This window comes from Pleurodeles waltl, chromosome 9 (genome assembly GCF_031143425.1).
Source record: "Pleurodeles waltl isolate 20211129_DDA chromosome 9, aPleWal1.hap1.20221129, whole genome shotgun sequence".
NCBI classification, from domain to species: domain Eukaryota; kingdom Metazoa; phylum Chordata; class Amphibia; order Caudata; family Salamandridae; genus Pleurodeles; species Pleurodeles waltl.
In genome coordinates, this window is record NC_090448.1 from 1,172,110,726 (window position 1) to 1,172,136,790 (window position 26,065).

At 48.3% G+C, this 26,065-nt stretch overlaps 1 protein-coding gene across 2 annotated transcripts in view; it reads left to right on the forward strand.

The window, feature by feature from the left end:
- The window catches only part of G2E3 (G2/M-phase specific E3 ubiquitin protein ligase), a 245,406-nt gene that overhangs the window by 174,283 nt on the left and 45,058 nt on the right, over positions 1–26,065 (forward strand). For both annotated transcript variants that reach the window (XM_069209054.1, XM_069209055.1), the window contains 2 exons: positions 10,185–10,498; positions 25,290–25,471. In XM_069209054.1, coding sequence (XP_069065155.1) covers positions 10,185–10,498; positions 25,290–25,471 — 496 coding nt within the window. The remainder of the gene's footprint in view (positions 1–10,184; positions 10,499–25,289; positions 25,472–26,065) is intronic.

Sequence of the window (26,065 nt, forward strand, 5' to 3'; positions counted from 1 at the left end):
ATGGGGGCCTTTGTTCGCTTTTAGGTCTTCACCCACTCAATTTCTTTCAGAAAAAGAACAAATTCAATATGCTCATATCTGCCTGGATCCAGAGCTATTGAATGGTAACGCTGGACATGCAGGTCTCCTATTTTTACATACTCGTTCTGCAGTCCCCCAGGTGTTGCGTGTGGTTCAGTGTGGGTCACAAGCATTATCAGTTCTCTGTGATGCCCAATAGCCTCCCTGGTGTCCCTTGCATGTTCAGGAAAGTGATGGTTATGGTTTCAATACACCTTTGGAGGATGGGGATGCCAACCCCTACCTCAATGCCTGGCTGTTGTAGGTGGGCTTGCCACAGTCATGGACCACCTCCAGATGATACTGAACCTACTTATATTATTTGGATGCTCTATGAACCGCCAAAAGTCACACTTCAATATTTTGTGGAGGCTCCTTCCATCAGAGCATTACTGGGTCTTTATTCCAGTTCAGAGAGTGCAGGATATTCTGAATTGGTCCTAGGTCTCTTGGTGGGTGGATGTGAGGAGTCTTGGACTATTGACCACCATCCTGCTCGTTGACCTTGCCAGGTGGCATATACTGTCTCTGCAGGGGTATCAGGAGTTTCTGATCCTAGCTCCAAGGAATCCAGTCAGATTGCATCCAGATTTCAGATGGGACTACAAATTATCTGCAGTAGTGGCTGCTCAATTGCAATTGGACCAGCTGCAGATCTGTGTCCCAACTCCATCCATGTCTGATATTAGACTCGCATCACCGCTAGGTTGGGGAGCACATTTGGGAGAGATGGCTTTCAGAGGATTCTGGTCTGTCTGAGACCTGTCTCTGCATGAACTTGTTGGTGTTACTGGACATTCAGTTGGCATGGAAAGTTTTCCTGCTATTCATCAAGGAGTCTCATTAAAGGCCTCCTGGACAACACCACCGCCCTATGGTATTGCAACAAGCGGGGCAGAGTAGGGTCCTGGGCCTTATCTAGAGCTCCTGCGTCTCTGGAAATGTATAACTCCTCGCCATTTGCCTGATTGAACACCAGGTGGACGCATTCAGCCAGTGAGGCCTGGATCACAGATAGCAGTGTTTTCCAGCAGCGGGGAGAACCCTAGCTAAATCTGTTTACCACAGCTCAGAACTAGCAATGTCAACACTTTTGTGCTGTGTTGCTCTTACCCCCCTATTACTGTCCCCCACCCCCTGCCAACTCTGTTAAATAGGTTTGGTGCCAAGACACATCCTTGACTAACCCCCGCTGATTGCCAATATGATCTGTTAATGCTCCCTGATGACCCCATCTCACCTGGGCATATATATTCTCGTGTAGCCTCCGTAGTAGATGGATTATGTTGGCAGGAGAACCCATTCTATGTAGAATGCCCCATAATTTTTCTCTGGGGACCATGTCAAACGCAGACCGACGATCCACAAAGGCAACATATAAATTTTGTTTAGCAAGGAATACATGCTTCCAGTGTAGAAGCATCAGCCTGAAAACCTGGTCCACCGTACTGGTTTTTGGGCAGAAGGCTGGTGGGCTTGAGCCCTATCCAAGAGCCTATCCAGAAGCTGTTTAGCAAAAATAAATTGAAGGTTCTCAATAAGACTAATGGGTTTATAAATGGCAGGGGAGCTCACATCCCCTTTTTTATAAATGGGAATTCTTTCAGCCCCTTTCCAGGTACTAGGTATTGGGCCCCCAGCTTCTATAACATTTGAGATCCTAGTTATATACCAGGACCAAATTACTGGTTCAGATTTGTATAGGTCCCCCGGTAACTTATCAGGGTCTGGTGCTTTAGCAGATTTTTAAAGAGTTAATTACAGCAGTAGTTCCTCCCCCCCTCCCAATGTAAAAACAATGAGGTCATCGTAGTTAGAAGCATCCATTCCTTGATCATCAGGCAAAAAGCACATTTTAACCAACTGCTGGGGGTAGGATTCATAAGTGAAAGAATTGCAGGCCTACATCAAATGCTTACTTTTTGTAGTGGGTTCCACCAATTAATATTTTTTTGTACTTTCTTTTGGGTTAACTTTGGTAGCTCAAGTTTTCATGAAGGTGATGGCAGTGGCATGTCTCAGATGACAGGTGATGGCAATATACCCGTATCTTGACGACTGGCTCATCAACACCAGTTTGCCAGAGTCTGTGCCATCTCCTTTTTGAAGGCTTCACTGTTGTATGACCTAGATTTTTTTATTAATCTTCCCAAATGTCACCTGGAGCTCTCCCAACACCTATAGTTCATTGAAGTAGTAAAAAGGGTACCCTCAGTCTGCAAGTCTTCCTTCCTCCACGGAGAATCTGAAACATTCTGGCTATACTTCCAGTGTTTTGGGTGGGAGCTCAAGTTCCAGTAATGAAGGTCCTACGTTTGTACTGTTTGTTCACTTCCTGCATCCTAGCGGTCAATCATTCATGCATGCTGACACATGAGGGCTCTTCACTCGTGCTTTTGCAGATATTGGTTCCAACATCAGGGAGACGTGATGTCTCCAGGGACACAAATTGGAGAAAAGATGATCTGGAAAAGACGAAAATGTCCAGTCCAAACTACCGGGCCAGGTCTTCCCTGACCCAGAACACAAGCAACCCAGGACTGGTTCAGTTCTTATTAGATAGAGCTCATCATTTGGGTATAACTAGGTTCCAGTTGTACTGTGAGCACGCTCCCGCAACATCAGTAAGGTAACGGATCGAATGCTTAATAAGGGTGAGAATGATCCTGGGTCTCTTGTGTTCCAGTTCAAGGGGGACATAGCCTGGCAGTTTGGGCTGGACTGTTGCCACTGGAGTAGGGTCAAGATTGATTTGCATCTGCCTGAATAAAAACTAAAGTGGCATGTCGGGTTGTAAAACCATGGGTTTGCGTGCAGGCTCAAGCATCAGCTAACATTAATTCAAGCATTCCATGCATGACTTTGGTGCCCTTTTCATCTAGGGCAGTCACAGTGCTGACCCTTTATCCTCCTGCATCTTTCTGAACAGGAAGAAAAGCTACAAGAGTAATTTGTAAAAGGGATTTAAATTATTGCACCACCAGTAGTTAGGACCTTGAATCAGATTGCCAAATGTTTATTGGTTGTACAGGACCCAAAAAAGGTAAAGCAATGCAAAATGCAAAATGTCCTGATGGGTAATTCTCTGATTAAAGATCTGTTGCTCCTTGGTGCGGGGGGGGAGGCAGCTGACGGCAGAAGAGCTCATTCTACCAGAATGGAATCTTCGACTGCTGCTTTAGCGCATGGGGTACGTGTATCTGACACATGCAGAGCTGCTACATGAGCTTTTCTACATATTTTTGCCAAACATTACTAGTTAACTTGTGAATAACTAAGACTGACCACTTGCCTGCCCCTTACTAGAAGATTTTATATATAAAAGTAGTTTTCCCCACCCCGTCCTCCAACAATTATTGCTTGGAAATCTATTCAGAGGTGAGGAATCTGTGGGTAGAAGTATCCATCAGAAGAAAAAATTGCTTTTGGGGCACCCTCTGCGGTTCCTCACTACCCATCCCTAACCTCCCCTCTAGTGGAGATAAAACAATTACTACTAAAAATGTTTTTTATATTTAACCAAATTAGTTATGCAGTCTGCCAATATACAAGTTGAGTTCCCTAAAATGTTTTGCAAGTCGCGTTGAAAATAGTAGAACTTCGGCTATGACGCCAGTCTTAAGGCAATAGGAGGAGAATGGCGTCATGACTCTGCATTTGATTTCACAACGGCTTCAGATCGATCTGCTGGTGTCTGAGAGCCATTACAAAAGTTTCTGGATCCAGTCTGTTCTGGGGAATAGTGACAGGTGAGAAATTTGTAGCTAGACCGAGTATCTACCACAAAGATCAGTAAGTAATAGTTTTCTTTAAGCATCTTGATCAGGTGGTTTACTGGACAACTAAAGCCTTGGAACAATCACCAATTGAACCCACTCCTTTTTTTTTTTTGTTACAAATTCATATTTGTAGAAATAAGAACAGTTCGGGTGTGACATTTTACAAAAGGGTCATGTGCCTCAATATATTTACTCTTGCTTTCGACTTTTTTTTTAATGTATTTATTTATACAGATTTTACAATAAAAAACAGCAACAGCCCCAGGAGCTGGTGAATACAGCATAAGGAGTCCATCAGTGTACACACAGTATCACTAGGGACAACCAAAAGTATAGTACAATGAGAACAAGGTTCCCAGCATGTCCAGATCAGCAAATTCAAGCGGCATCCCATACGCCTGACAAGAGCAACAACATGAAGCACACCCCTAGGGGAAAATCTGAATTCTAGAGCCCTGTAGGGTATAAAACTCAACAGCCACAACAATATAAGAATGGAGGCCGCAGAGCAGACTCATGTAGCAGAATCGTCCACCAAACAGCACACACGCTTGCGGGGAACAACGTCAAATCTAGTCAACCATGTTCATGACCACTCATATGTAGCTGAGGCCCTCTCAATCCGCTATGAGACTCCAAAAAGGAGCGGAAGGGTGCCCAGATGTGTCTAGGGAGAGAGCATGCAGGGGCCAGCTCCCAAAAGATTGACAGCTGCTCCTGGCAGAACGCAACATCATGTAACCAATCAGACCTCCGCAGAGCCCTGCCCCGCCCCCAGCACTCTTCTGTTTGCCAGCAAAAGCAGCATACCGACCAGACGCCTCCACTCCGGCACCCCATCCACCAGCCCAAGCAAGGCCAGCACAGGGGAGAAAGGTAGATCCAAGCCAGTCATTCCAGCTATCGCATGCATCTCCTCTCCCCAAAAGGCACGCACCTCTCCACAATTCCACACCAGATGCAAAAAAATCAGCGTCTAGCGCATGGCATCGTTCGCAGCGTGCATCATCACGCAGCCCCATAGCACACAAACCGTGAGGGGTATAATATAAGCGATGTAAGAATTTAAAGTGTATGAGCCGCAGTCTGTAGTTAGGCAACAGTGTTCTCATATGTGCGCAACAGCTTCTCCATATGGCCTCAGTAATATCCTCCCCAACATCATCTCTCGTTTAGCCTTAGCAGCCTCCACCACAGCCTTCCGCTGAACCTGCAAGCACCCATACAATCTCGTGATAAGCCTACACGGCGACTGCGCACGCCACAGCAACTCAATCGCCTGACAGGTCTTAGGCATTGTCGGGAGGCCAGTAAATCGTGCGCAGAGCATCGCATATACACGCAGCAAATATAGCCTGTGTAGCACATTATCAGCTCCAGCACTCGGCGCCTCCTCCGGCGAAAGCAAGCGCTCGTTCACACACCAGTCCCCCAGCAGTGACAACTCTGAAGCAGCAAGAAACTCTCGCAATCGTGCACGCAGGACATCCTCTCATCTGCAACGTCCAGCACTGGTATCGCTGGGCCAAAGGGTTCACCCGACCAGTGAGCAGCCCAAGCCCCAGAAGGGTACGCAACAGTATCCACTCCCTTGGATTGAGTCCGAGACATGCATCCAAGCACCGTTGTCAGCCGGTCCGGCCACACCGCGTCGCTCTCAGGCGCAAGATGAGGTGGATACCTGGTGGGGTGAATCCAAAAATACGCAAAATGCGCCTGCGCACAATAATAATAATGCTCCAGGTCAAGGGCGGCAAGGCCCCCCATCTCGAACGGTAGCGTCAGCTTCTCCCAGGCAATCCTGGGCTGCCCGCCCGCCCACACCAGCCGCACCAAAGCTGATCTAAGCCTCCGTAGGAAACTCACGGTTAGCACCAACGGGAGGTTAACAAAGTGATACAGAAACTTTGGCAGCACAACCATATTGGCAATTCCGATGCGCCCAATAAGCGAAAGCGGCAGCGAGCGCCACACCTCAAGCCTGTCCTCCAACCAGGCTACTAACTTGCCATAATTGGCAAGCCAAGGGTCTCTGCATTGCAACTCCGACAAACTCCCAGATAGCAAACCGGGCCATCCGCCCATTCAATAGGATAACTCGACGAGAAGCGCGCAGTGCCACCAGTGAGGGGAAGCACGACAGACTTAGACCAGTTCATAATTATGCCAGAGAAGCCACCGAAGCGGACAACCTCAGTGAACAAAACATCAAGGTTCCTACCCGGCTCCCGCATATACAGCGCGATATCATCCGCATACATCCGAATTAAAATCGGACGTTGCCTGAACTGCAGCCCCCTGTAATTATGATTTTGCCGCAGATAGGCCGCCAGCGGTTCCATCGCGATAGCAAAAAGCAGTGGGGATAGAGGGCACCCCTGACGAGTCCACCGGGAAGGGGCCCGAGATGCAACCATTCAGCCGCACCCTCGCAACCGGATCCGTATACAGCAGGCGAATCAGCCTTCTCAATCGGGCACTCATGCCCACCCTGCCCAGCAGCGCAAATACGTATGGCCAGGCCAAAGAATCAAACGCCTTTGTTGCGTCTAAAAACACTGCAGCAGCCTCATCTTCCGCCGTAAGGCCACCCAGCACCGCAAAGAACATGTGCAAATTATGCGTCATCGACCACTCCGGCACAAAACCAGACTGGTCTGGGAGCACCAGTCGCGACATCAATGGCTGCAGATGTAGCGCTATCAACTTAGCCAAAATGTTATTGTCTACATTGATCATGGAGAGCGGGCGGTACGAATCACAGCTACAGGGATCCTTTCCGGGCTTAAGTATCGCAACGATCAACGCCTCCCGCAGGGAAGCAGGAAGAGACCCAGCTTCCAGCCCCTCGGCATAAACCTCCAGCAGATAGGGGGCCAAAATATCAAAGTACTCTTTGTAAAAAGCAGGAATTAAGCCGTCCAAACCCGGGGACTTGTCACCGGGCAGTCTGCTGATTACTGCCTTGATCTCTTCCACCAAGAAGGGCTCATCAAAGTAAGCTCTATGTGCATCATCAAACCAAAGCAGGCTAATCTCTGAAAAATAGGCTTGCGCTGCATCAAGATTCTGCTCGGCAGAGTGTAAGGAAATGCCTCCTTGGCATGGTTACCCCCTGACTTTTTGCCTTTGCTGATGCCAAGTTATGATTTGAAAGTGTGCTGAGGCCTGCTAACCAGGCCCAGCACCAGTGTTCTTTCCCTAAAACTGTACCTTTGTTTCCACAATTGGCACACCCTGGCATCCAGGTAAGTCCCTTGTAATTGGTACCAAGGGCCCTGATGCCAGGGAAGGTCTCTAAGGGCTGCAGCATGTCTTATGCCACCCTGGGGATCCCTCACTCAGCACAGACACACTGCTTGCCAGCTTGTGTGTGCTGGTGGGGAGAAAATGACTAAGTCGACATGGTACTCCCCTCAGGGTGCCATGCCAACCTCACACTGCCTGTGGCATAGATAAGTCACCCCTCTAGCAGGCCTTACAGCCCTAAGGCAGGGTGCACTATACCATAGGTGAGGGCATAAGTGCATGAGCACTTTGCCCCTACAGTGTCTAAATAAAACCTTAGACATTGTAAGTGCAGGGTAGCCATAAGAGTATATGGTCTGGGAGTCTGTCATACATGAACTCCGCAGCACCATAATGGTTACACTGAAAACTGTGAAGCTTGGTATCAAACTTCTCAGCACAATAAATGCACACTGATGCTAGTGTACATTTCATTGTGAAATACACCCCAGAGGGCATCTTAGAGATGCCCCCTGAAAACATACCCGACTTCCAGTGTGGACTGACTACTTTTGTCAGCCTGCCACACACCAGACATGTTGCTGGCCACATGGGGAGAGTGCCTTTGTCACTCTGTGGCTAGTAACAAAGCCTGTACTGGGTGGAGGTGCTTCTCACCTCCCCCTGCAGGAACTGTAACACCTGGCAGTGTCCCTCAAAGGCTCACCCCCTTTGTTACAGCACCACAGGGCATCGCAGCTAGTGGAGATGCCCGCCCCCTCCAGCCACGGCCCCACTTTTGGCGGCAAGGCCGGAGGAGATAATGAGAAAAACAAGGAGTCGTCACTGGCCAGTCAGGACAACCCCTAAGGTGTCCTGATCTGAAGTGACTGACTTTTAGAAATCCTCCATCTTGCAGATGGAGGATTCCCCCAATAGGATTAGGGATGTGCCCCCCTCCCCTCAGGGAGGAGGCACAAAGAGGGTGTAGCCACCCTCAGGGCTAGTAGCCATTGGCTACTAACCCCCAGACCTAAACACACCCCTAAATGGAGTATTTAGGGCCCCCCAGAACCTAGGAAAACAGATTCCTGCAACCTAAGACAAATAAGGACTGCTGACCTGAAGCCCTGCAGAGAAGACTGAGACACCAACTGCTTTGGCCCCAGCCCTACCGGCCTGTCTCCCCACTTTGAGAAAAACTGCAACAGCGACGCGTTCCCCAGGGTCCAGCGACCTCTGAAGCCTCGGGACTACCCTGCATCTAAAAGGACCAAGAACTCCCGAGGACAGCAGCCCTGTTCCAAAGAAACCAAAACTTGCAACAAAGAAACAACTTTTAAAGGACTGCACGTTTCCCGCCGGAAGCGTGAGACTTTCCACTCTGCACCGACGCTCCCGGCTCGACTTGCGGAGAAACAACACTACAGGGAGGACTCCCCGGCGACTGTGAGTAGCCAGAGTTGACGCCCCCCCCCCCCTAGCCACGCCTGCAGAGGGAATCCAGAGGCTCCTGCGACTGCCTGCTTCCAAGAACCCGACGCCTGGTAGACACTGTGCAGTGGGCCCTCTCCCTTGCCCAGGTGGTGGCTACCCCGAGAAGCCCCCCCCCCCCCCCCCCCCCTTTGCCTGCCTGCATCGCTGAAGAGACCCCTGGGTCTCCCATTGAAAGCTATTGCAAACCAGACCATTGATGCCAAAACTGTACATGCTATTTTGCTGATTCAAAGTTCCTATGATACCTGAGTGAAGTACCTTTCATTTAAAGTATTGATTGTAAATCTTGAACCTGTGGTTCTTAAAATAAACTAAGAAAATATATTTTTCTATATAAAAACCTATTGGCCTGGAATTGTCTGAGTGTGTGTTCCTCTTTTATTGTCTGTGTGTGTACAACAAATGCTTAACACTGCCCTCTGATAAGCCTACTGCTTGACCACACTACCACAAAATAAAGCATTAGAATGATCTCTTTTTGCCACTCTTACCTCTAAGGGGAACCCTTGGACTCTGTGCATGCTATTTCTTACTTTGAAATAGTACATACAGAGCCAACTTCCTACACAGAGTATAGATCCTCAAAATATCTCGTAAAGACCTTCATGCCACCCTTCGTTCCCGCCACCCGCTCACCCCCTGCTTGTCTATTTTGGTGACATATCCACTTGCCCAAGGTTTGCGCAACATGTTTGCCAGTGTTTGACCTGCCCTGTTTCCCTCCCTGTATCGCCGGGCCCAGGCATATTTCCCCAAAAAACAGACCTCCCGCTGGGAGGCCTCTTCATATCGAGAGACCGCATCCCGTAAAGCCGCCATCGTCTCACCAGCCCAGTCCGCCACCAATTTCGCTTCCAGCTCCACTATCTGCGATTTCCAGCTCGGTTAACACTTGACGCAAAGCGCACCATGCTACTTAGAGAGGCACACTCCTCGAAAAACCACCTTGAGGTCCCCCAGAGCATTCCTGCCGAGCCAACCAACCTGCAATTCTCAGCAAAGAAATGTAAGATGGCCTCACGAATCTCCTAGCCGCATCCCGAAGAGCTCCCTGCGGCAAGTGCCAAGCAAACGCAGCACCCGGGATCCCAGGTCTCGACAGCTGCAGCTTAACCAGGGGTGGTCCGAGAGGGTCCGGGCCAGATGCTCCACTGATTGCGTCCACATCGCCACATCCCTAGTTACCAGCCATCTGTCTATTTGAGACCAGCTATTATGCACATAGTGGACACACGTGCCCTCTCTTATCTCCATGCTCTGTCCTCCATAGGTCACTAAGGCGCCATCACACATTAGTCATTAAGGCAGTAGAATGTCGAGGCGTACTCGTACTCTCCAGATCCCTCTCCGGATCTAAAACCATGTTGAAGTACCCCCCCAACCAAATCACAGCCCCACTCCCCATTGAGTCAACCAGGCGCCACACCTCACTTGCTTTCTACTTTTTATTGTTTGTCTTGTTTTTTTTTTTTTTACTCTGTTGGAAGAACAATTTTATGGAATGCAGTAGTAAAATGTAGTGGATTTCATTTGGTATTAATGCAACAAGAAAAATTTATTATTGGATGTGTAAAAGGGACTTTTTCCATGTGATTGAGTTTGCACTAATTTCTCTTTAAGGTCATTCAGCAAGCAGTGGAGGATCGTCGCAGATATATTGCGAGAACTTGTTCTTCAGGTAGACACACAGTCTAGCTCCAAGCTAGTCATTAATCGGACTGATATCTGGGGTAGTGCTTTGATGGGTCTCCGACAACGTAACTTCAGTGCAATAAAAAGTCTCAATGTTACCTTCACTGGACACCAGGATCAGTCAGAAATGAAGGAAATCGAGGTATCGAATCATGAGTTCTTCCGCCTTCTCATGCAATGTCTACAGAACTCCTCTGTGTTTGAGAGATCATCTCCGAAAAACTTGTCCTACGATGTCCGAGGTAATTTAATGTAAATACTTCATGACATGTATTAATCTCTATAGCCTTGCAGCAAACATTTGCTTATTGAACATTTGTCTATTTATATGGTTTAATAAGGTCTTGTAAAACATATTTGCTACCTCCAGTGAATGAATGGGAATAACTAAACAGTGTGTCTGGTGGGAAACCCATCTTTGGCAGCGGTTCTAAAAATACACAAGATGGGAGTTGATGTTGAAATCTGTTACGTTTGTTAATGAGAAGGTCATTGAAGCAAATAATTTACTCGAAAGAACTTGAGTATGTTGAAAAATTGTGGAAATGAGCTTAGTGGACAGTTTGGTTCTCATGCCTAGTCATGTCTACAAAGAGCCTGGTTTGTCACAAGTGTAAAAGTGATCATCACAGGTGCTTATGCAAAGGAGCGTTAAGGAGCAGCGTTTGGAATATGGCTAAAGAATATGCAGAAAATGTAGTGAGTGCGATGTTTGAATTTTATAAATCTCAAGTGCATCTATCCTGATACTGGGGTGTTTCTGTACCCTAATTCACTAACCCATTGATTCTGGGGAAGATTTTAAAATGCAAGGAATGGGGTGTATTTTGCATCCGGTTCAAAATGCATTCCTAAAGATGGAACTGTTTTCTGGGGCTAAAGAGAAGCTTCTGTTTGTGGTTCGGGTCTTAAGAATGTAGAGTCAAGCATATCCAGGGGGTTTTACATGCAGATTGAGAAAATCCTGGGGATTTTGTCACAAAATAGTGTAGACAAGGGTGCTTTGCCCAAAATGTTTAACATTGGGAGCTTTTCTGAAACATGTCAGTCAGTACATAAGCCAGAATATTTTGTGACCCAGGGATCCTAAAGGAGATTTCTAGCTACAAATCCCTCACTTCTTGAATATTCCCTAGGCATTAGCCTGTACGCATAAACTTTTCAGCAGTACCGCTGCGCTCCGGAGAGTGGTGCTTTAAATAACCTGCAGGTACTGCACAGGCTCGCCATTCCTGAGTGATCATGTCAGATTCTTTCTTTCTGCACCACCAGATGACTATCCATAGCAGCTTCTAGTCTTTCAGAGACAGCCTCATGTAACGCCTCTCAGAGGAATACGGAGTGCCAAGGTTGTCGTGCAAGAGAAGGTAAGGGTGTTGAGAGCCCATGTCTAAAGTCAGCACTAAATGCGGCAGATACAGCCAGCAGGAAAATGTGCCCTGGAGCCATCCTAAGAAGACATGCCTGTTCTTAGGATCTCCAATTTCAAACTAGAGGTTCAGGCATGCATAATAAACATGCCCTTCACAGGAGATACTCTTTTTGGAATGTCAGTGGATGGCTACCCTGCAACAGATAAAGGGCAGTGAAATAGTAAGAGCAATGGGACACTGCAATTCAGGGGCACACACTAGACTCATCCCCAGCAGAAGACTCACTGGTAGGGCGCCATTTAATACAGGGCAGCAACACCAACAGGGTTCCTCTCACAAAGCTGCACAATCTGACCCACCAGCTGTGGCAACACCCAGCGAGGCAGCCATTTCAAGGAAGGGGACATGCCCCCAAGGGCACTGGAACATCAAACAAATGATTCTCACAACAAAAGCACCCAACACCAGTGGGGGGGGGGAGAATCAGAGGGTTTCTCCAGGAGTGGAGAAACATAACCGACAAGTGGATCCTGAATATAATCTGTCACGGATACTACATGGAAATAATCAAATAACCTTCACAAAAACCTCCAAGGGCGAAGTTCTTCTGAGGAGAAGAAACTGAGAACTCTGAAAGCAGATCCAGGAATGACTCTTACAGAGCCGTAGAGCACTTGCCAAAGCAGGAACTACTCACCATATTTTCTAGTTTCAAAACAAGATCTACCTGAAGACCAGTCCAGTAGCTCAGGTTTATAAACCAATTCATTCAAACACAGCACTTCAAATTTGTAGGCAGCTGGCTCTGTTTGTACTATACCAAAGTGAGGTATAGTGTGCACAGTCCAGGGGTCCCCCAGAGGCTAGAGTAGACAATACTAATGCTCTCTTCTGGTAGAGTGGTTGAGCAGTAGGCTTATCAGAGGGTAGTGCTAAGCATTTGTTGTACATGCACAGTAAAGAAATTAACACACTCCATGACTAACTCCAGGCCAATGTTTTTATGTTTCAGAAATATAGCCAAAAGGATGTTTGTTGCAGGTAAGTACAGTTTCAAGAATGTATCACTTTCATGTATTAAACGTGCTTTGTTTAGAATTCAGATTAAACAGTTTACCAATAAGTATTACCTCTCAGTTTCAAAAGTGCAATTTCTCATAGAAAGCAATGCAATCCTTGGGGAGGAAAATTAACAATTTGCGTACAAGTACTTTACTTACAGTCCCAGTCTTCGTGGGTTAATGTGTGCACAGGTCAAAGTTTAGGACGACACCAAGGGTGCACCAGAAAGAAACTGCTTGCAAGTAAGTGCTTGTAACATCAGTGCACAGCCCTGGGGGGTTTAGATTAGCATGGGTCTTGGAGGGAGGGGCACAGGTCATCACCAAACACCCTCCGCGACACAGGGGCCGCAAACACAGCGTTGGGCACCCAATGCTTTTCAATGGGGAAATCCCGGGGGTCACAAAGATGCAGCAGAGCACAAAGGCTCTCACCCCATAGGGTCAAACATGTGTCTGTTAGTGGCAGGCTGGCGTAGATCGGTCTGCCCTACACTAGAGGATTGGGTTAAATACAAGGGGCATCTCTAAGATGTCCTCTGTGTGCATTTTTCAATAAATTCAAAACTGGCTTCAGTGTGGGTTTATAATGCTGTGGCGTTTGATACCAAACTTCTCCGTGTTCAGTGAAGCCATCATGGAGCTGTGGAGTTTGTAATCGCAATTCCCAGCCCATGTACTCAATATGACCGCACTGTACTTACGTCTAAGAACAGACTGACATTGTAGGGGGATATTGCTCCTGCAGCTATCCCTTACCTGTGGTATAGTGCACCCTGCCTTGGGCTGTAAGGTCTGCTAGAGGGTGACACCACTATGCCACAGTCAGTGGTTTGTGGGCATGGCACCAGAGAGGGGTTCCATGGAGACTAACTTTTTCTCCCCACCAACACTTACAAGCTGCAATGGCAGTGGCCATGTTTGGTGAGGGGTCCCTTAGGGTTGCATAATACAGGCTGCAGCTCTTAGGAACGCTCCCTGGCCCCAGGGCTCTTGTTACCACTGGTACCTTTTACAAGGGACTTATCTGTGTGCCAGGGGTATGCCAATAGTGGAAGTAATGGTTCAGTTTAGGGAAAGAACACTGTTACTCGGGCCTGGTCAGCAGGATCCCAGCACTCACTCAAGTTGTTAGTATTTGATATTAGGCAAAAAGTTTGGGGGAGTGGGGAGACCATGCCAAAAGGGACACTTTCCTACACAAACCTCTCCCAAATGAGAGTATAAGACTAAACTTTCCCAAGAGAGTCTTCATTGTCTAAGTGGAGGAACCTGGAAAGTCCATCTGCATTGGATGGGCAGTCTCAGGTCTGTTCCATTGTACGGTCCATTCCCTGTAGGTAGATGGACCTTCTCAAGTTTAGGGTTCTTAGCGTTCATCTGCATAAGCCATCTGAGAGGTCTGTGGTTAGTCTGAACAATGAAGTGTGTACCAAACAAGTATGGTCTCAACTTCAGGAACCAAACCACAGCAAAGGCCTCTGTTTCCTGGGGAGTAATCTCCTGCTAATGAAAGCAACAGGCTGGTCATGGCCTTCATTGTTGGTTTGGGACAGAACTGCTCCTATCCCATGTTTAGAGGCATCTGTCTGCACAATTAACAGCATAGAGTAGTCTGGAGCTTTGAGAACTGGTGCTGAGCATATTGCCTCTTTCAGGCTGTCAAAGGCCTCTTGACAAATAACTGTCCCGTTTACTTTCTTTGGCATCTTTTTAGAGGTAAGTTCTGTTTGGGGGGGGGGGGGGGGGTCACTGTGGATCCATACCCCTTCACAAATCTCCTGTAATAACTAGTCAAGCCAAGGAATGCCCGGACTTGAGTCTAGGTTTTTGGAGAATTGTCTGGTTCTTGGGTAGCACGTGGCCTCCACCTCAAGGTGGCCCAAGTATGCAACAATGCCCTGCCATATTTGGCATTTAGATGCCTTAATAGTTAGACCTGCAGATTGCAAGGCTTACAAAACTTGCCCCAGAAGGACCAGGTGATCCTACCAGGAGGAGCTAGAGACAGCAATTTAATCTAGATATGCTGCTCTAAAGGACTCCAAGACAGCAATAACGTGATTCACCAAACTTTGGAAGGTGACAGGGGCATTATTTAAACCAAAGGGCATTACAGTGAACTGATAGTGCCCATCAGGTGTGGGGAATGCTGTCTTTTCTTTTGCTCCTGGTGCCATGCAAATTTGCCAATACCCTGCAGTCAAGTCAAAGTTAATAAGGAACTTTGGTGCACCTAATTTATCAGCTCATCAGCCCTAGGTATGGGGGTGAACATCTGTCTCAGTGACAAGGTTGAGACCTCTGTAGTCCACAAATAACCTCATTTCTTTATTTCTTTCCAACCTGGGGATGAGGCTTGGGGGACTAAGACTACTGGGCTGTCAGAGGGTTCAATAACCCCTAAAACTGTAATGCTCTCCTTAACTTGGTCAGACTGCCAATATATCTTTGGTTAGATAGACCAGCTGACTCTAGTGTCTGCATCATGGGTACACCAGTGTGTCTGTCCAGGGGTTAAGGAGAAGAGCTCTGCATACTGCTGCAAGACTTGCCTGCAGTCAGTCTGCTGTTGGGCAGTGAGGGTGTCCACTTAATCAACTGATCTCTTTCGGGTTGAGAGGTAGGGAGAGGTTCACTCTGATTCCTGATCCTCATCAGTAACCATCAGCATGGTTACATCAGCCCGGTCACAGAAAAGCTTGAGGCGCTTCACATGGATCACCCTCTGTGGAGTCCTGCTAGTGCCCAGGTCTACCAAATAGGTGACTTCACTTTTCTTTTGTAGGATAAGGTAAGGGCCACGACACTTGTCCTGAGGTGCACTGGGCAATACAACAGCAAATAACTCCACAAAATTCACCTACCAGAACTCAACACAGAATCAGTCAAACTAAGCAGGCAAGAAACCATCACACAGGAGTGGGAGATAAAACCAGGTCATCCAGAGGATCTTCAATATTTGGAGCGCACCAAACATGAACATCTTCGCCACCGCAACAAATGTGAAATGCCAACACTTTTCCTTGAGCCTTCCTCATCCCCAGTCCAAAGGGAAGGCCCTGTAAATAAATTGATCAGGGAAATATGCACACACCTTCCAATTCCCATGATCCCCAGGGTGCTGGAGATGGCCAGACAATCTAGGACTGAAATCAACCTCATAAGGCCTCTCAGTGGGAAAGGCAAGCCTGGTACTCAGCTATACAGGAATTATCCAGGGGACAAGTTGACATTGAAGCCAGTAAAGAACCTACTGACAATACACCACGTGGAGGTGTAGCACCCAGAGCCAGCCACACTGTCTAGCAGCTTGGCTCCTGACTACTTAGAATTTGGTCACCTACAACTCTCTCCAAGGACAATTAAAATCCTGGGGGAAGCAAGGAAACCATGCACACGAAAATACCACACAGAAAATTGGAAAAAGATCATTGGTGCACAAGCGACAATAGAATGGACTCGATAACCGTGTTAATATACTTTACCCACCTGCTGGACAGTGGTCTCACTTATGCATCACTGAAGGAACATTTACCAGTAGTAGTGGCTTACACTAGAGGCACGTCTGGAATAAGCCTCTGTACAGCTGCAGTAGTTAAGAGATTCTTAAAGAAATTGAAAAGGGTGGTAACACCAAGATCTGCACCCAACAGTTATGAAACCTGAACACTGTGTTAACACAGCTTATGATAGAACCATTTGAACCCATGCACAAATATGATCTAAAGCCGCTCACTCTCAAAACAGCCTTTCTAATAGCAATCACCTCACTACGCAGAGTCAGCAAGTTACAAGCATGGACAGTCCAAGAGCCACACTTGCAAATCCACAAGGACACAGTTAGAACTAATCCACACTTCCTACCAAAGATAGACACACAATTCCATGTAAATCTAAGCATACTATTTCCAGCTTTCTTTCAGGAACCAAAAACTCAAACTAAAAAGGTCTTACAAACTAGGCTTTGAAAGGGCTTTAATGTACTATCTGCAATAAACAAAAAAAAAAGCCTCAAGGGAAAACGAACTTTACATATTATGGTCATGGTCCGGGCCAATGAGGTCGCAGAACCGCTCCCGGAGCCCAAAGTTCTCTTCATCCCACTCAAGGTCCTCCGGGCACTAGGTGGAATAGGCACAAGAAGTGCAAGTGGACTTCGACTTCACCTTGCCTGTCGGCCACAAGATGAATTGGGAACGTCTACATTCCATGCCATGTTCTGCAGAACCATTGCCAGGGCCGACTTCGAGCCTCTACACCCCTTCCCCCTCCCCCCTTTCCAGGAGCTGGAGTGACCCCCGCTCAACTCAGTTTTATGGGGCCGCGCTTCTCATATTTGAGCAGGCTAACCCAACTGGCGTGCCTTCAGGCCCTGTGGTGTTGGCAGGGGTCCCATCTGGTCCCACACCGGTGGCTTCGACATAAGCACCAATGGGGTCTCTTGGAACAGATATCAGATCCGGGACGATGCTGAGGAGCACAGTCTGTCTACTGGCGTCCCTCCTGATGTAGACTCTTCCCCCAAGCCAACAATGCCTACAGCTATTGCAAGCCCCATTCTGATACCCAATGAGCTGGAACGGCATCGTACAATTCTGTTTCTAGCACAACAGGTGCCAGATCATTGCCTGAGTCTCTCTTTGATCAGACAGGCATTGGTGAAGAATGGAGGGTCTCAGGGCCCTCTGGAGTCTCAGTTGGCACAAATGGAGTGGTATGAAGGGTTGAGACACCAGTGGACTGGACAGCTCTCCATATACTGGCATGCTTTCACCTCCAACGGTGGCTGAGGTGGGAGCATCGTGTGCTATGGTGGTGCATAAGACAGCTGAGGTCCTGGACCTAGATCTGCCTACGGTGCCGGTCAGGAGTAACCTGACTGAGGTGCTTCAGCCAGGAGTCTCCGCATCAGAACCTTTAATGAAGCCCTCACAGATGTCCTGCTGGGGACGTGGTCCAAAACCAGCACAAGGGCACCTGTAAATAGGACAGTTGGCTGCCACCATTGCCCAGCTTCAAGTGGTCCTAGCTTCCTCCCAACACCCCTCCCCGGAGAGGTTGGTGGTCCAAGCCTCCACTTCCCATGGTACCTTCCCTTCTGCTCCCACGGATAAGGAATCCAAGAGGCTGGACCAGCTTAGGAAGATGTTTTCTTCCTCCAGCCTGGCATTGAGGTCAGTAAACACCTCATGCCTATTGGGTTGTTTTTCTCATCCTTTATGGGATATGGTGGCGCAGGTGCTGCCTCAGGTCCCGGAGGACACTTTCACAAGCAGTCAAAGATGGGAGAGATGCAGCCATGTTTACTATCTGATGTGGTTTAGACATGTCTGACTCGCTGGGTAGAGCAATTTCATCGACGGTGGCCCTTCGTTGCCACGCCTGGCTTTGTACATCTGGTTTTTCGGAGAATGTCCAAACCTTGTGTACCTGTCCTTCCATGGGTCCCCGCCTATTTGGTGAAAAGGCAGTCTCTGCGCTGGAGCGCTTCAAAGACTCCCGGGCTACAGCCAAGTCCTTGGGCCTCTCTGCGACCCCTCGCCAACAAGTCTGTCTTTCGCCCCTTTTGAGGCTTCAGAAGGGGATTGGTACCACACCAGTCACTGTCCTCCATTAGGTCAGCATCCTGTGCAGGGATGAGGTCGTGGTACTTTCCGGCCCAGAGTGTCTGGCCAGAAGTAGTCCACCACCCAGCCCCCCTTCTCCACAGCGCCCAAATCCTCCCAGTGTGATTCTGCAATACCATACGTGTCCAGTTGGAAGGAGGATTCAATTGCATCTCATTCAGTTGTGGTCCGTAACATTGGACAAATGGGTCTTGCACATCATACAGAAGGCCTATTCCCCTTCCCTTCCAGTCTTTCCCTCCCTCTATGCCTCCATTGAAAGAACGGCTGATGGAGGCTCACTCAGTCTTGATTCATGAGGAAGTTACGTCTCTCTCGGTTAAGGGAGCCATAGATAGGGACCCGATGTCAGAAGTAGGCAGTGGTTGTTATTCCCACTTCTTTCTGATACCCAAAAAGAACAAGGGTCTTTGACTGATTCTAGATTTGTGGGACGTCAAACTCTTCCTCAAAGGAGAAATTCAAAATGCTCACTCCTGCTCAGGTCTTGTCTGCCCTAGACCAAGGAGCCTGGATGGTAGCACGGGACTTGCAGGATGTGTATTTTCACATCCCCATCCTGCCTGCCCACAGGTGTTACTTGCAGTTCAAGGTGGGCCACGAGCACTTTGTTTACCGTGCTCCCCTTCGCTCTCACTAGTGCACCTCCGTTGTTCACCAAAGTAATGGCGGTGGTAGCAGCAGCTCCTGCACAGGTTAGGGGTTTCAGTCTTCCCTTACCTGGACGACTAGCTGTTGAAGGCTCCATCACCCCAGGCTGTCGTCGCCCACCTTTAGACTACGGCGAACCTCCTGCATTTGCTGAGGTTCACTATAAACATGTCGAAGTCATACCTTACTCCCTCTGACGCTCCCTTTCATCTGAGCTGTTCTGGACACAGTGCAGTTTTGGGCCCATACCCCCCCCCCCCCTCGCCCAAACAGCGAGTCCATGTGTGCTCCCTTTGAGCCATTACATAACTGTCCCCTCCGGCTGCTCACCATCAAGGCAGCCTTCTTAGTGGCAATAATATCTGCCAGGAGGCTGAGTGAGATGCAGGCTCTCATCTAAGCCGATGTATCTCACCATGTTTCTGGACAAAGTGGTACTTGAACATGTGCCTTTTTCCTCCATGAGGTGGTGACCCCCATTTCACATGGGTCAAAACATCACCCTGCCCACTTTCTTTGCTCCACCACATCCCTCTAAAGAAGAGGTGCAACTCTACCGGCTGGACCCAAAGTTGTTGTTCTACCTTGACTGCACAGAAGAGTTATGGGTGGATGACCAACTCTTTGTGGGGTATATGGGAGCAAAGAAGGGTCGGGCAGTGTAGAAACTAATCATTTCGCACTGGGTCGTTCTCTGCACTAGTCGGCAACGCACTGGCCAAGAAGCAGCCTCCTGAGTGCTTGAGGGCTCATTCCACCATGGGCAAGGCTGCTAACACTGCGCTAGCACAAGGTGTTCTAGTCCTGGATATCTGTCGGGCAGCAACGTGGGCATCATTCTACACGTTTGCAAGACACTACTGCCTGGACAATCAGGTCTGTAGAAACAGACGCGTTGCCCGTTCGGTCCTGCAGCACTTTAGTGTGAAGATCCGTCTGCAGCCCACAGCCAGAATGTTATGGCTTGGGTATGTATTCTAAGTTAAGGAATCTGCAGCTAAAAGTCTCTAACAGATGAAGTTACTTACCTTTGGTAACACATTATCTAGTAGAGACTTTCTAGCTCTAGATTCTTTACACCCACCCATGCCTGCCCGCTCTGCGGACATGTCTAATAGGGTCAGGGATTGTCCCTTTCAGGGCCCTGTTTTTTTGTTTTGTTTTTACACAGACAAGCTGTTATTTCCATGGCTCAGTGCTTCTGGCGTGGATGTTAGTGGAAAAGAAACTAACGTACTTGCGTCTGGGTGGTGCCTTTATAGATGACCAGGATGTCACAGATGGCTCTAACGATGCCAGGCGGATCCAAATGATGCTACTCGACAGTGCACGCAAGGGTATTGCTCAGCAAAACTTACAATTTCCAGGTGCCACCTTGGAGTCTGGAAGGTAAAGGAATCTGCAGATAATAACCTATTTGCCAACTCATCCACATTTCATCCCAAGGAAGGGGATACCGCTGTATAATCTAACGCACAGCATGTGAATCCCGTAAATGATTCATGTTACAAAACAAAATGGTTTCTTACTAGTAATAGTTTTGCACCTTGAAGAGTTTTCTGTACTCTTGTGCGACCCATCCACCCACCTCCCCAGAAATGGGGCAAGAAGCAAACCGGTGGAGCAAAAAAGGAAAGAAAAAAGACAATCTGAAGATGGTGCCCATACATAGGAACTTCCGGTGCGCATTCTGATGTCACATAGAGGACGGACTTAGCACCAAATGGTGGTCAACGACGCTCAAAAGAAAAGTAAAAAGACTATCACTACATTTCCGGACCCAACCACTAGATGGCAGAATAAAGCACAGCATGTGAATCCAGAAATCTCTTCAAGCTGCAAGACTACCCCTACAAGTAAGAAACCATTTCCACTCCATCTTGTGAGTGGTGAAATTAGGCACTCTGGGACAGGGTTATGCCCACTTTCCTCAGGAGTTGGTCATATAGGAAGGGGGGGGGGGGTGTAGTGACGACAAGGGTAAATAACCTATTGGCTACTACCCTTAATGCCCCTAAATTCAGTGTTTAGCTTGCCCCTCAACATCAGGAACTCAGATTCTTTGGATTCTGAATAGCTGTGAAAAGCTAGAACTGAGTAGCAGCTACTGACTTGGCTCATCATGCTGCTGCTCTGCCTCCAGACTGGAAAGACTGCCAGCACTTCAAGGAACCACCAGCATCTCTAGTGGAGGAGCGGAGGGTCTCCCCTGCTCCCTTAGGGCACCCAAGAACAACCGTGAGACCCCCAGACAATGGAAAATCAGACACCAAACCGCACCACAGTACCTGAGTCCCCAATCCCCATTCCGAGTCAGTGTGAGCCAGCAGTGCTAGCGGGGTCGTGAGACACTCCAGTGTTGAACACTACCTTGGGTTTGGCCAGATTGGTCTTCACGACACAACCCTCCCCCACCCACCCCAAAAAGACAAAGCACCACTGCATTTGCACCCAAACCAAGATGACATGGACTGATTGTCTCTATTTGCCGAAGACTCTCAAAAGTTGAGCCCCCCTGCGCCTCCCCCCCCCCTTCAGCCAGACTGGTCACCGGACCAGAAAGTATCGGTCTTTGGTTGGAGTGTGGTGTTGAAGTCTCAGCCAGTCAGTGTGTGGCCTTTACGCTAGTGTGCATCTTTGGCATTGTGCCTGTATAGCACTGCTCCATCTTTGGGGGCGTACTGAGAGTAGATAGTGAGGTGGAGGCCACCCAGTCTTAACTGGATTGCAGCAGGTCACCCCCCTTATCCAAAAATGTAATATCTAGCTCAAATGGTAAGCCCTGCCTAAGCAATATGGCCACCCTTTTAGTTTTTGCAGCAGTAACCGCATGTGATTGTGATGGGAACCAGTAGGAGTGGAGTCCTATCTTTTAAATGTAGGTGGGTCTCCTGAAAGAGGACTAGATCACCAGCTTTGGATATGAGCTGTTTCAACAAGGCTCTCCATTTGACTGGAGAATTTAGACCTTGCACGTTCAGGGTGACAACAGTTGTGACTGTGGTGACAGAGTATCCATCTTTGATTGCAAATTTACAGAAGAGTGGGACCCCATCAGCTGCAATCCTCCACATCCCTCCCATACGAGGCTATAGTTTGAGGTTGATGTATAGCAAAAATACCCCATGTGTTGCATATGATGGAACATTGTCTGATCAGAAACTTGTACAGTGGTTGTGTAACAATCTGACTGCAAAATCACCATGGACAATAGAACCAGAAACTATTTTGGGTAAAAGTCTTAGTAACTTGTCTGCGGCCCATCAGCCCGATTATGGCACGTAGGAGTTGTGGGGTTAGCTCTGGACCTTGTGAGCAGCCCTCGCTTTACAAGGCAGCAGAGATGAAGCATCAGTGATGAGTCTGAAAGCTGATGCCCCTTTCCCTGAGCCAGGCCACCATGTGGAGGAAGCCTCCAGGAGTCCTGGTGCTGATGTAAGTAAGGGCATAGTGTGCACATTGCTGTTTTTTCAAGGCATACAAGGCAGTGCAACTTCCTGGTAGAACCAGTCCGCCTCAGATAGCTAATCTGTCCTCTCTAGCTCAGTTGCAGCAGTCTTTTTATACCTTACAGACTTTGTTGGTGTTACTGGTGTGCCACGCCCTTTGAACGTCCACGACAGGAAGCTCAGAAGGCTCATTGGAGGCCTCTTTCATACTTGCCAGGCCTACGATGTTCCTTGCTTTAGCCACTTTATGGAAACTGCGTTCCCCTGAAGGTAAAGAACAACCTAAAAGGGAGCACCTATTTGTTCTCTGTTCATAACCTGATAGTCTCTAAGCGCTGTGCCAACGTGAGTGGGTAAACGCCCTGGTAGAGGTTCTATGTGGCATCTTCAAAGAGGGTAGGCTCCAGTTATGAGGAGTGGGTAAGATGGGTTTTTTCATTGAAGAAAAGTACTTTTGTGATCACATCTGATGCCAGGTTACTTTTCTGTTAGACTGAGAGCATCCTGTGATTGTGATCAAGACGAGATGGGTCTGATGGGTTTTGCAATAATTGTTGGAATAAGGAAGATATATACTCTTTGAGGTTTTTTTTAGGGATCTCTTTGGGTACACATACAGATATTATTTCCGGAAAATATTTTCAGCACTGTCCATCTTATGAATGAGCTACTTTTGGTGCACTTCCATGGTGGCCACCCTTTGTGCAAGGTCATCCTGCTCATGCATGGTGGTGGCAACATCGTTACCAACTTAATCAAGACATGAGTCTGTCCTCTGGGTGCTATGATCCCCTTCTTTAATAGCTATAATAATATCCTAGTGCCGCGCCAAGATATCCTTGTGAGACTCAGCTAGGAGCGTTCAGATGTCCCCTGGTGGCTCGGGACTACAGATCGGAGTTGGCGTGTCTATAAAGTCCCTTAAGCCTGCTGTTTACGCGGACTTCTGACCATTTCCAGCCTGCTGAAAGTGCAACATATCACAAGTGTACAAGGCTTTGTAGATCTTAATTTTCGCCACTGCCATGGTGTGCAGAGGTAGCTCAGTGCTGGCAGTGACTTAAGGGTGCTGGAGGATGCAGAGACTGGTCCAGCCACTATCCATCAGATCCTGGCCGTCCACACAGCTTCATCCCAAATAATCACAATATTACAGTGAGCAGACGGTGGCAGCCGCCTTTGGATCATTACCTCACCAGTTGACCCTAAGAATTGAAGCACCACTTCCCATTCTGCTGAAGACCCCCTCCTTCCATCACCAGCCTTCTGTCCACTGTGCTGGAAGTGAAAGCAGTTCCTAGGTCCCAAAGAGGCTTCCACCCCGTTGCAAAGTTTTTTTGATGCGTCAGAGATAAAGTTTGGGATGATGGCTCTGCTGCACTTTTGTTCTTGGTATTGCTGAATCAAGCATGTGTAATGTCCTTAAATCTCCAGCGCGTAAAGTTCAGAGGAAGGTAAACAATTGCCACTGTAAATACAAGTTTATTCATTTGAAAAATGTGTGCAGTAGTGGTAGTCTGATACTGTGTACACCCATTCCATTGCCTTCACCATGTTTGCTTCCCCATGGCCTGGTGGGACCCTCCTCGTTGGAGGTTTAAGCCCTTAACTTTGTTTTGCTTATTCCAGTATTTTGGCTCATTCTGTGGGGCCTTCTGGTTGCAAGTAGTTGAGCAACTCATGATCCACAGTTCTTCCCTTTAATACATTAATTGTTCCACAGATGGACTAATGGGGAAACCCGTGCACAGACGAAGACGTTAATGTATTATAGGGCGGCAAAGGGTGTGACGTGGTCCACCATAATAAGCAGTAGCTTCCTATAGTATTAGTCTAGAAGTTCCTCTAGCTAAAGAACAAAACGGGATGTCTGTTTTATTGATACTGACATTAGGAGTATAATGACATTTTGGATTGTGACTCTAGTTTAATTTGGCATGCCATGCATCAAAGAGGTGCCGTCCAGCTCCCTTGGCTGATTTTCTGTGTTTATGGCAGCAGCGCCCTCTACGGCTGATACCGATGAAGTGCACCTGAGACTGGTCCAGGACTGGCCATGATGTGCTGCTGCCATTTCAGCAACTGTAAACTTAGATGGCTTTGCTGTGTTCTTCTGCATCAGTTAGCAGCCTGGGAAGAAGTTTCATAATCTCGAATCTGTGGGAAGAAGAAAATGTATTAATGTATAAGTAGCCAAGTCACCCAAGCTGTCGCTTTAGCACCATAAATGAGGTCTGCTATCCCCCTGTTCATTTCCCCCCACCCCGTCCACCCCCTCTGTTCCCAGTATGTGAGCAGTCTTAACAGACTTGCTAATATGTCCCTTGTTACCACTCCCATAACCTTTATCCTCTGAGAGGATAGGAGGATTTTTGCCATAAATAAGCAGGGAATGTGGGCTAGAGCAGAGGAACCTTCCTGTGACATCTCACCGAATGGGGTATGAGTGTAGTTAATAGCCGTCGAGGTATGGAAAGCTCTTAAGGTACATCAGTATGGAGTCTTCAATACATTTCTTGGGTTTTGTAATGACCCGTGTTGTCCAGGCAATACACATTAATATTGAGCCCATCCCTGTGCCCTTATCTGTTGGGCACAGGCCGTGAGCCTCTGCGATGCCTTTTACTTGCTCCCCGTGCATACAAGGCCATCGATATGACCTGTGATTGCAGTAAGTCGGTTTCCTTTAAAATGTGATAGAACGTTTCCTGAAACTGTGTGCTGATGGTCACTGACTACTGCAGCCTCTCTTGTGAATGCTGTGCAGAGTAGAATGAGGTTTGACTCGGTGGTGCTGATGTCTACGATCACTTCATTATGTTCAGATTATGCTTCAGCGAGTTACCGCCTCTGTTTCCCTTGTTCCCAGCCCTTCAAGAGAATCTGTACTACGAAGCTGGGAAGATGATCGCAGTCTCTCTTATTCATGGAGGCCCCGCTCCTTCGTTCTTCTCAAAGACGCTCTTTCATTGCCTCGTCCATGGGCCTGGCAACGTGGAGCCCTCCGTTGAGGATGTAGCTGATGAGGACATGATGCATCTGATAATGAAGGTGAGTGCAAGGTCCAGGACTAGCCTGCAGGCAGGGGCACTGGCTGAGCTTGAAGGTCCAGGACTCGCCTGCAGGCAGGGGCACTGGCTGGGCTTGAAGGTCCAGGACTCGCCTGCAGGCAGGGGCACTGGCTGAGCTTGAAGGTCCAGGACTCCCCTGCAGGCGGGGGCACTGGCTGAGCTTGAAGGTCCAGGACTCGCCTGCAGGCAGGGGCACTGGCTGAGCTTGAAGGTCCAGGACTCGCCTGCAGGCGGGGGCACTGGCTGAGCTTGAAGGTCCAGGACTCGACTGCTGGCAGGGGCACTGGCTGAGCTTGAAGGTCCAGGACTAGCCTGCAGGCAGGGGCACTGGCTGAGCTTGGTGAAAGGCAAGGTCCAAGACTAGCCTGCAGGCAGGGGCACTGGCTGAGCTTGTTGAGTGCAAGGTCCAGGACTCGCCTGCAGGCAGGGGCACTGGCTGAGCTTGTTGAGTGCAAGGTCCAGGACTCGCCTGCAGGCAGGGGCACTGGCTGAGCTTGTTGAGTGCAAGGTCCAGGACTCGCCTGCAGGCAGGGGCACTGGCTGAGCTTGTTGAGTGCAAGGTCCAGGACTCGCC